The following is a 12,041-nucleotide window of genomic DNA, read 5'->3' as shown; positions in this document are numbered from 1 at the left end:
ACACCACCTCTTGCAAAAAAAAAAAAAAAAAAAAGGTGTAAGCAAATTATAGTAAGCAAATTCTGTATAATTATTTCTAACAGCTTGTAGTAATTATAGAATCAGAGAACTGTTTAGGAAAAGATCTCTTAAGATCATCAAGTCTCACCATCAACCATGAAACCACGTATTTAAGTACACATCTACATGTATTTTCAAAGACTTTTGAGGAATGGTGATTCCACCACTCTGGGCCGCCTGTTACAATATTTAACCACCCTTTCAGTAAAGAAATGTTTCATAATATCCAACTTAAACCTCTTCTGTACCAACCTGAGGCCATCTCCTCTTGTCCTATCACTGGTTACCTTGGAGAAGAGACCAACCCCCACCTGGCTGCAGCCTCCTCTCAGGGAGTTGCAGGGAGTGACAAGGACTCCCCTGGGCCTCCTTTTCTCCAGGCTGAACAGCCCCAGCTCCCTCAGCTGCTCCTCACCTGAGCTGTGCTCCAGACCCTTCCCCAGACAAGCTCCAGGCCCTCAAGGACTTCCTTGTAGCAAAGAGCCCAAAACTGAACACGGGGTTTGAGGTGCAGCCTCACCAGTGCTGTGTCCAGGGGACAGTCACTCCCCTGCTCCTGCCCCAGGCCAGGATGCCACTGCTCCTTCTGGACACCGGGGCACCCCCTGGGCACACGCTGGGCACGTGTGGTTGCTGTCAACCAGCACCCCCAGGAGCAGTCACTCTTCCCCAAGCCTGTGCACTGCTGCAAACAAAAGCTCTCTCTGGGCTCCTTGACTGGAGAACACACGATGGAATATCCATTCAAATTTCTACAGCAGGAAGCAAAGACAACAGGATATCATACGTGGCACTTAAACTGATCTTTTTGTCAGGATGGTCAAAAACAAATATGTGAATTCTTACATCTCACCTGAAGGAAAAAGCACATTTTATAACGTGCTTATAGAGGGTTATCTTTTATCCTGCATTTTCTAATTTCTTAGAAAGACCACACCACCTACACTGGAATCCATTTTCATTCTAAGTTTATTTAAGAAATTGAACAGATTAAAATAAGAAAGAAGTTGACTCCAGAATGCTTTTTCTGTACCAGATTTTAAAAAGAGGACCAAGAAGCAGACATTGCTGCACCATTACACATTATGGTAACATCCTGGCATTCAGAACTTCTTTTCATTACAAATACTGAGGTTTTTTAACTTTATTATTTCTCTGAAACACCAAACTTTCTAAATATACTTTCACACTCTCACGCAGAGAGACTACTGATGCATCTTCTACTTTGCACTCACAGACTCCAAAGCAAGGCACCTACACATTCCTCTGCTTTCAAAGCAGCCCCACTTGAAGGGTTAATTGTGACACTGCCAGGAGATGGGACACCAGTGAAGAGAAAGAGATCACCAACTCCCCTGATGCCCTCCTGAATTCACAACTCTTGGTGTGCAATCACCCTGGCCATCACCAAGATGAGGAAGAAGTGCTGTTACTTTGTGAGAGCAGACATTTAAACCAGTGAGGTATCAGGAACACTTCAGAAGAATTTCAGTTAGACATCTGAAGGACTTATAACACAATTCACATTGTTTGCATGCCAATTTATGCCAACATTTCTCTCCATCACAGATGTCAGAGAACTTTATGAACCAGTGCCAATATCCTGAGAACACTTTCTCTGTCTAGGAGACATCTGCAGGAGGTGGAAAGTTGAAAGCTTTCATAGTTTTCAATAAATCACCTCCCTCTGTACTGACTCCATCTGAGAGGCACCACTGTGCTGGACCAGAAGAAAATACAAGGAGAGGGAAAAAAAACCATGAAACAAAACAAAATCATAAGCATTTGCTGGACTGTCAGAAGCAGAGCATCAGGTCACAGCTGATCTGAATCAACAGCAGCTCACAAAGCAGATTATATGCCTGACAGAGAACAACCAGGAGCAAAATGAATCAAATTTACCAGTTGTTATCAAAGTGTATGGCACCACCCTGCAGCAGGAGCAGCCTGCTATCCACTGCTGGCTTTTTTGGAACATTTCACAGTTCAAAAAAAGTGGTCAGTTTTCACCACTCCTTGAAAACGCTCCATACCCCAAAGCCACAGGCACACAGATAGCTGGACACAACAGGGCAGCAAAAATGTGATTCAGATTTCCTCTTTCACAAGACCTACTACACACAAATAAATTATTCTTCATCTTCCCAAATATTTACTACACTGTATATCTCCAGGATAAGTGCAGAAGTTTACCACTAGAAGTGTCAAGCAAGCATCAAAGGTTGTCTCAAAACTATGATCTTCTTTCTCATAACCAGGGTGCCAACTCTCCCCTTCACACTCCAGCTGTACAGTGTTCTGTTGACACTTGGCAAAGATGGTGAAGTAATAAAACAATGTTCCTATCCTTAAGAAGTAACTTTTTCTCCTTGTGTCACTAACAGTATTCCCAAATCTCTAAGGCCTGAACCAACACGAAAAGAACCAGCAGCAAAGCCAAGAAACAACTTTAGCAGATGCTCTTCCACTTTTGGCCTGCATGGATTGTCTTTATTAGGATGGCTCTACTCTCTGCTAAGCCACTTCACCCCTTTAGTTCAACTTATTTCTCACTAAGCAAAGGCAGGAGGTTCTGACAGTCCTGACAGAGAAGGCAAAAAGCACAAAGAGTGAGAGAAAACCCACCGTGCTTCTCAGCTCTTACACCTGCGGCATTTTCCGGGTAACTGGTACGAGTGTGAGCTATGAAAGCTGCAAAGAGCAACTCCGGGCACAGGGACGGCAGAACTGAACGGGGGAATGGGACATTATAGTCAAATCACTCTGCGCTGGCCCGGCCTTGGCTGACACACCAGGGACGAGCACGGAGAGCCCGGGCAGGGGCAGGAAGCCGGGCAGGGATAAGAAACCTGGCAGGGGTAAATAAGAAGCCGGGCACGGGTAAGAAGCCGGGCAGGGGGTAAGATGCCGGGCAGGGGCGAGAAGCCGGACAGGGGTAGACAGCCGTTCCTGCCCCTCGAGAAGCGCCGCTCCCCGCAGGACACGAGGCTCCGCCGCGGCACCGCCCCACGCACGGGCCCCGCCGGCGGCTCCACGCGGCGATCCCGCCCGCCCCCCGCCCGCGGAGGCCCCGGGCCCCCTGCTCACCAGCCCGTCGATCTGCACTTGCTTGACGGCCGAGTCCCCCGCGGCGGCGGCTTTGCCTTTGCCCTTGGAGGCGCCGAAGCCGCCGCCGGTAGCGCCCGAGCCTTCCTTGCGCGACGCCATGGCTGCCCCGCACGGCCGGAAAGGGAAGCGCGCCACCCCGGAAGCGGCGGCGCGGCCGGGGCGCTGTGCGGCCAAACGGCCCCGGGCGGGAACGCGGAGCGGCGAGCGCGGGGTCCGGCATGGCGGCGGTGCCGGCTCAGGGCTGCGGGCTCGGCTCGGCCCGGGTGTGCCCGCAGAGACTGGGTCTGGGACCTTGTGCCAGCTCATCCGGCATGCGACAGCCGAGACACCTTTCCCTGCCGGCTTTCCTCTCCACAGAATCATTTACCTTGGAAAAAGCGCCAGGATCATCGAGTCCATCCTATGAGCAGACACCACCTTGTCCCCTACACCATGGCACTGAGTGCCCATCCAGTGGTTAATCGCCCTTGCTGGGAAGGAATTCTCCCTGATGCCCAACCTAAAGCTCCCCTGGTACAGCTTGAGGCCATGTCCTCTGTTCCTGTCACCCATCCTGTCACTATTTACCTGGGAGATGAGGCCAACCTCTGTAGCCACATTTGTCCTCACAGAGAAAAGCAAGGCAATCTTCCTAAGAATATTTCTGAGATTCACATTCTCTGAACCTCAGAGAATGATCATAGCAATTCTTATCTCATTTGCTGTGCCTGTGTTGTGCCAAAGTAGAATGCACTATGGAGATTGTTTAGCCACAGTCACGAGATTCTGTGCAGCTGGGGTGCAGAGTGGAGTGCTTGGCAGATTCAGTTTAGATGTAAGTCAATATAGTGTAATATAATATAGAATAATATAATATAATTTAATATAATAAAGTAATTAATTAGCCTTCTGATAAGATGGAGTCCTCCTCATCATTTCTCCCTGCTGTGGGGGTCGACCTGTTTCAATGGACCTCCATCTGGCTACAACCTTCTTTGGTTTCAAAATGTGGAATATGTAAAAAAAAAAATTAAGAAAGGATATTCTTTGACATTTGTTCTTTGTTTGACTTCAAGCCTAATCAACAAAAAAGGAGATTTATTCTGTGAATTAGATAGCAGCTAACAAGGTCTAAGCAATGTCCAGGCATTAGAAAGAAAAAATACTTGTTGCCTTGTTAAGGTTTAGTGCTGGATATTCTTCAGTGATCTCAGACCCAGGGGGAGGTTAACAAAGAGCTTGGGAAGGATGTGCCACTGGCAGTGGACACAAAGAATGTGGAATTTATGGGCCACAAGGATATTTGGCAGAACCCCCAAGATAAGGAAGAAACTAATAAGGACAACTCAGCAACTGTGCTGCATCAGCTCCCATGGGGTAAAAAGTAATTCAGCAGTGGAAAATCATGACTCAAGAAAGCCACCAACTCAAAGGAAGATAAGGACTTAGCATGCAGACTAATTAACGTGGGAAGCAAGAGAATCATTAACCAATAGAAGATAGGATGCTAATTAATAAGAGAACTAAGTAACTTCTAACAAATGAACATTAGTGTCTTTGCTAAAATGTATAAATAGTGAAAAGTTTTGGTAGTCATTGTGCTGGCTTTGTGGATTTGCCACCCAGCACCCTTTTCTGCATAGAACTGTAAATAAATCAAATACCTGAACTCTGTGTGGATTGGCCTCTTGCACACTGGCTGAAAGAACCTGTTTGAGCAACACTTTCAGGGAGATGTAGAGAGCAATAAGGTCTCCCTTGAGCCTCCTTTTCCCCAGGCCAAACACCTCCAGCTCTCTCAGCTGCTGTTCATCAGCCCTGCGTTCCAGAGCCTTCCCAGCTCATTGCCCATCTCTGGACTCACTCCAGCCCCTCAATGTCCTTGTTGTAGTGAGGGGCCCAGAACTGAGCTCAGGGTTTGAGGTGTGGCCTCACCAGTGCTGAGGGGAGGGGAAGGGTCACTGCCCTGGTCCAGCTGCCAGCTGGCCCCTGGCAAACCATCTCTGGCAGCCCAGGAAGCTCCATCTGTGCATTCCATGGCCACAGCGGGCAGCTCTGATGCCACAGGGGCCTGAATTCCCAGCCCTGGGCTGCAGTAAGGGCTCCCCAGCATGGCTGAGGAGACTCTAGTCTTGGATTTTCACCTAATAAACCTGCAAGTGTTGAGGGAGATGTACTTCTAAGAGATTTGAAGGCTTTGTGTATTACCTTTACAAAAACCAAACTGCTGTGGAGTGACGTGAATCTCTGTCCTGAGCATGAATAGCGAGGCATCAGTGCAAACTCTTAACATTACACTAATCTCTGAACTATAAACTTCACATGCAATTCTCGGGAATTGTTTGTGTTGCATTAAAACAGTTGCTTTTGCTGCTTTATTTTGTTTGAGGTTAGGGGTTTTTTTGTGTGCTTTTTTCTAATTTAATTTCAAACTCTACTCTTCATATTCCTTCAGAAAAATGCAATGCGCTGTGAAAGGCAGCCCTACCAAACCCCCCAAATCTGTTCAGACACTTTGCCAAATATGTGACTTCATAAAAATTTATCTTTTCAACAATGTAGTTAACAGTCATTTCTAATTAAGGGTGAGGAACATATTTATCAACACCAATATTAAAATGTATGTGTATTTGCCTGCAGCCACAGACCCAACATTTGCCTATTCCTATAAAACAATTCTAACATCACTTAGAATAGTCCGTATCAGTTCCTTGCATTGCTGCTGGAACAAATTCAAGCAAAGAATCCAGTATAATAATCATCCAAGGAAGGCAAAATGTATCCTAAATGCCACTGATATCACTGACTAGAACTGCATTGACCCTAGCAAGAAATCTGGACACCCAGCTCTGCTAAGGACACCTTGTGATAGATGTCTAAAGGAGGGTATGATGAATCTCACTTCACATTTTCCATTGGGAAAATAATTCTTAAATGGAGATTGAAGGGGAAGTTCACAATGGCAGCATCACTGAGGTAAATAGGGCCTGTGCCCCAAAGAGACTGAAGTGCATGTGCAGTGGGATTGGGGGTTTTTTCTACAAGCAGTTTGTAGAGAGGCTGATGCAATAACAACCCTGAGCTTCAGGGCAGTGTGCTGTGGCCAGCAAGCTCAGCCATCATGTAGGTGTTGAACATTTGAGTCCTGCCCTTAGGTTTCCATGACTGAAGGCTGCACTCCTACTGGCATTGCCTTTTGAAGTTTTTCTAGAGAATGAAGTTGTTTAATTCAATATTATTGTTTCACTTAGCTGTTATATTAACATGAATATCCAGTTTTAACTCACAATATAAAGAGTCATAGAATCATTGAATACGCAGAGTTGGAAGGGACCCCTCAGGATTATTGAGTGCAGCTCTGGCTGCACGGGACATCCCCGAGACTCACACCATGTGCCTGAGAGTGTTGTCCCAATGCCTGTTGAGCTCTGTCAGGTTTCATGCCATGACCACTTCCCTGGGGGACTGTTCCAGTGCCCAAACACCCTCTGGGCGAAGAACCTTTTCCTGATATCCAACCTAAGCCTCCTCTGACTCAGCTTCATGCTGTTTCCTCATGTGCTGTCACTGGTCATGAGGGTGAAGAGATCAGTACTTGCCCCTCCACTTCCCCCACTGAGGAAGCTGTAAACTGTGTGAGGTCTCTCCTCAGTGTTCTCCAGGCAAAGCAGACCAAGTCATCTCAGCTGCTCCTCGTACAGCATCTCCTCAAGGCCCTGCATCACCTTGGTTGTCCTCCTTTGGATGCTCTTTAATGGTTTAATATCTTTTTTGTACTGTGGTAACTAAAACAGCCCCCAGCACTCGAGGTGAGGCTCCCCAGAGCAGAGCAGAGCAGGGCAGGGCAATCCCCTCCCTTGCCCAGCTGGCGATGCTGCCCCTGATGCCCCCAGGACAGGGATGGCCCTCCTGGCTGCCAGGGCACTGCTGGCTCATGTTCAGCTTGCCATCCACCAGGTCCCTTTCCATGGCTCTGCTCTCCAGCCTCTCATTCTCCTGTCTATGCACAGCCAGGGCTGCCCTGTCCTGGGTGCAGAATCCAGCACTTGCCCTTGTTAAACTAAATCTGGTCAAATAGTTTTAATTAAAGAAAACAAAGAGTAGGAAGCAGTACTGTGGTAATACAGTGATTTTCAACTCCCATCCATGGACTGCTGGAGATGTGTGGAATATTTCAAAGATGTTGTTGAAGGGTATTTAAATAGGAGAACATACTTTCTGAAATGCACAATGCTTTAACACTGGCAAATTCTTAGGGATCTGAAAAAGAATGAAAACTCCTGGGATAATACAAATGTGATGTATTACCCTGGCCTATGAAATTTCTGAACAGAAAATCAATCTAATTAAAAAAAAAAACAAAACCAAAACCAAACAAAATCAAACTAAGCAAAACAAAAAACCAACCAACAACAAAAACAAAAACCCAAAAAACTACAAACCCAAAAAAAACTACCAAAAAACCCCAACAAGTAACTACAGCACAGAACATTACCATGTTCAGAGATATTGCTGTGGGCACCCAAAATATCCCTATTCAAGGGACTGGCATAGGGCTTACTACTTAATGCACTGCCAGAATAATTGAGTAAATTTTGATAATTATGATTAACATGAAAAATGAAAAGCAAATATCAACTTTCTACCTTACAAAACTCACCAAATCACTGGGGGCAAGAGGCCATAAAAAATTTCACCGTTGAAAATTATGAATTCTTGAAAAGGAGGCCACAAAAAGGATGTCAGTGTGAAGAATTTAGAAATGTTGCCCAAGCTACTCAGGAAAACCACAAAACAGAAGACTTTCATCACAAAATACTTTAGAAAATTCAAGTAGTGCACAATCTTCATTAATCATTTTTAAATTATACTCTTAAATCAAAAGACAGCTGGAACCAACCAAAAACCCCAGTCCTCTTTAAGTTAAAACCTTGGTGAAACTGAGATGTGTCATATCCCCCAAAGCACCTCTGCACCATATCAGGGCTATAAGCAGAACTAGAGTTGCTAAACAGAAATTATCTGATTATGGTTCAAAGATATAATCCCTTCCAAATCATCAGACTGACTTTACCTTAAGGGCTAAACCAACTTGAGTTTCATTTGTGTATGCTGCAGGCTAAGACCATGCACCCGAGATGGGCTAGCCTGCAATGACTTGTTACCACTTGGGAAATAGGTCATGTCTAAAATCTCTGTTTTTCTTCCCGGCCCTCTCAGCAATTCCAAATATTTCTAGGCATAATGAATACTTTAATTTCATTATCACAAAGTGTAGAGGAATAGGGAAGAATCACTTAAGATTCACATAGCAGTCTGTACTTGCACTGAGACATAACAACACCCAAATACAAACTTGTACAAATAACTAGAGTTGCCTAAAAAAACATTAATTATGTTAAAAAAATAAATAATTGCTTCCAGTAAAATAATCTCTAAAACTAGGTGGCAAAACTAACACAAACTTAAAATCACCTTGTAATGTCTTGCAGTTTACAGAAGTTTCAAGTTCAGAAAATCTCGGTATTCTGAGAGAGGTGATATATTCAGGCTCAAGCTTTCAAACATGGGGAAACACATGTGAAAGGCATGAAAGGCTTGTGGCCCATCTCTGTATGACTACACTGGTGACCTTTTTCAGTGTGCCACAAAGGGAATGAGCTCTTACACTGCCTCAGCAGGCCAGTGCACTGCTCACAAATGAAGTAAGAATCCAACACCTTTCCCATGTAAAGCAAGGCTTGTATTTGGGAGGAGTATAGTGATTTTAAGGCTGTACTTAATCCTCATGTTCAAGTATAAAGCTATTCTACAATAATTCTGTGCTTGGCATGACCTCTGCTCCTTTTGAAATCCCTTTCTTGTTTATCTTTTCATAGGAGCCTCTCCTTTACATGCCACTGTCACATCCCTTTGGGAGAGTGAAAACCCTAATGACAAGAATTCCCTCTGTGTATCTGAAGGTATCTGTGGTGGGTTAACCCTGGCCAGCAGCCAAACACCTACTCAGCTCTCATCCCCCAGCATGGGGGGAGAATAGAAAGATGGCAAGAAGACCTGTGAGTAACATTTCCAAAGCCATGGAACAGACAAGATCTCTTAAATGCTCATTCTTTTCTTACTTTTGTTTCCCCCCAAAAAAGAGGGAACCCTCAGGGACCGTCATGTCTCACCAGCAGATGAAGTTTAGCCAGGTGCATGCCTCTGTAACAGTACAGAACCCATAGCTGCAGTTATGTTCAGCAGCGCTGTCTGCCACGTGCAGGGCAATTCCAAATTCCAGCCCCAGCCTCAGGAAGCAGCTTTGTGTATAAGCCTTGTGAAATTCAGGAGTTTCAGCTATTTGTGTCCTGCTGACCACAGCAATTTAAGACTCAAAGAAATCAAATATCACCCGGCATACCAACCCATGTTAAGGTAGGTTCTCCCTGATAAATGAGGCAGCACTCCATTCCCAGTTTGTTCAGATATCACTGACCACCAGCTGCAACCCACTGAAGTCAGGACCTTTGCATACTTATTTCTACAGCATCTACAGGGTTCTGTTTCACTGATAAATAATCACCCTCTGAAGTGTCAGGTATTCATCTAATGTTTACTACTTTCCACAGAGGAGCTCAATGGGAAAATTTAAGATCAGGCTACATAAATGCATAGGCATTTTGTGCAGATGGATTTTTCATTACTATTATTTCTCAAGAGGCTACTTGAGATTTTAGAAGTTAATGATACCAATGCTCAGATCCATTCCACGGTTTTTTTTCTAATTTTCTTCAAGACAATCAAAGTGAAAGAATTGGTTTTATTGTTGCTGTTTGAGGGTTTTTTTTAATTTGAAGTACGAAATGGAAAGTAATAAGGTGTAGGAGAGAGAGAAAAATTGTAAAAGTGGGAGCTGCAAGAGCACAGAACCCCCCAGGGACAAACATCAAATGCAATAAGGAACTACGGGACTAGAATATAAACTTGGAAAATTCAATTTCTTTTCTGTAAGAATGGAGGTTTCAGAGGCCATGGAAGGTTTCAGCCATGCTGTTACACAGGCAACCTTTTAGCATTTACTGGACTAGAAGTATAAGCATTATATTTTAAAAAATGGGCAGTAGCATAATAAGGTATTTCTGTATGTGAAGGAAATATTAAAAAATATAAGCTCTTTCCTTGGGAAAGTCTGGGGGTTTTCCACCACTCAACCTTTTTTCTCTGCTTTTTTCAATAGATGCTTTCCCATAAGTGTTTTTAGTTACCTTCTATTCTTATTAACTTTTATGTTTCCAGTGTTTATAGCTATTTTTTACTATTAATGGATCATTTATTACTGCATCTCAAACCCATTAGCATACAGCAAACAGGAACAAAAAAAGACAAAGGAATTAATGAAAAAATTGCCTAATTGAAAATGCATTTGATAAAACAAACTCAGACATTTTAAGTGCTAATTTTAGCCTGTAAAACAAAGACAAGGTATTTCACAGAGTTACTGTATATTTCTAAGCAGAGCTAAACTCTTTTCTAGAGTATCAAGATAGAAAATTATGTAAGTGTAGGGAGCATGTATGATTTATTACCACACTGTAAAAATTCTACTTCTCTGTTCCCAGTAAACTGATTTCTCCCTGAAATCAAAGAAAAGGTGAAAAGATACATATCGTATCTCAGGCAACTGAAGTGAGTTCTCTGGCATAAATCAGAATTTTGGCCACAAGTTAATTTCTTGTTGGAGAATTCTTCTCACATAATTTCTCTTTTGATGTCAATTTGTTCAGCCTTCTCTTCATAATCACTTAATTAATCAATCAAGTAATTGACCCTTCTAATTCTTGATGACACACAAGCCCTACCATGATGAATATAACAACCTTCTCTAAGGAGAACAAGAACTGAGGAAATGGAAGTGTGCATACCAAAAATCAAAAATGTTTTATGTCTTCTGAGTTTCCTGTCATCTCCAAGGTAAGACCATCTAGGTGTTTAAGAGATCTAACTTAGACTTATATTTACTTTGTATCACAAATAGTAAAAGGGGGAGAGGGATGTTCTGCTCAAAATGAAGGCAGAACAGGAGATGATGTGTAAAGCATCACTCTTGTTATTCCCCTCTACCTACCTTTCATATCAGGTGTAGGATAGTCAGGGTTTGGCAAAGTATCTTCCTGTCTCCTGTGTTCTTCACAATTCACAAACTGAAGTTACAATTCCAGTCCTGAATACTCCATTCAGACTTCCTATTTTCTTACATTATGGCACTTTTACATCCTTCAAGGGCTTCTACCAGTGAGTACAGAAGGAGCAGCGCTGCAGAATGTCCCACGTGGTGCAGAATGGCAGCTAGCTGGTGCAGATCTTGAGGAACAGTGCAGGGAGGGAAGGCTGCTCCAAAACAATGTCCTTGTGTGTCCTTACAGGAGTATGAAGCCAGTTGTTTAACATGTACATCATAAAGAGCTGCATCAATCAAAAATGCTGCATAAACTAAATTATGTGCATCAGAGATGTGTGTCTATTCAGAAAGTTTAGTTACATTGGATAAGATCTGATTCTGTTCTGATCTTTCATGTGAATTTAGCTCAAGGTCAAAAAAGACAGCAAAGCTGGCTTAACATTTGAGAAACTGTCAAGAATCCCACTGCTTATTTTCATTTCTGTAATTTCTTTCAGCTCTAGTAAGAAAGGTAAAGTTGCCTGCAAAATCTTTGGTCTCCAGAGCATTCTCAAAATACATGCTACTATAAGCAGTCACTTAAAACCTGCACTGATATTCTCTGTATTTTATTTCCTACCCTTGTGAAACTAAATATGCTGATCTCTACATTAAATGTGTGCTTCCTATGATACACAATTTAAAAGATAGTTATGTGGGACATACTGTGATGAGCTGTTATGGTATTTAAGCC

At 43.5% G+C, this 12,041-nt stretch overlaps 1 protein-coding gene across 1 annotated transcript in view; it reads right to left on the bottom strand.

Annotated features, from left to right (window-relative positions):
• The window catches only part of EIF3H (eukaryotic translation initiation factor 3 subunit H), an 86,657-nt gene extending 83,362 nt beyond the window's left edge, over positions 1-3,295 (bottom strand). The window contains exon 1 of the mRNA XM_064706583.1: positions 3,148-3,295. Within this exon, the coding sequence (XP_064562653.1) occupies positions 3,148-3,267 (120 nt within the window). The 5' untranslated portion in view covers positions 3,268-3,295. The remainder of the gene's footprint in view (positions 1-3,147) is intronic.
• Positions 3,296-12,041: the final 8,746 nt, after the last annotated feature.

The sequence above is a fragment of the Zonotrichia leucophrys genome, chromosome 2, assembly GCF_028769735.1.
Source record: "Zonotrichia leucophrys gambelii isolate GWCS_2022_RI chromosome 2, RI_Zleu_2.0, whole genome shotgun sequence".
Taxonomy (NCBI): domain Eukaryota; kingdom Metazoa; phylum Chordata; class Aves; order Passeriformes; family Passerellidae; genus Zonotrichia; species Zonotrichia leucophrys.
The sequence above is the reverse complement of the archived record's forward strand: the minus strand, read 5'-3'. Positions and strand labels throughout refer to the sequence as shown.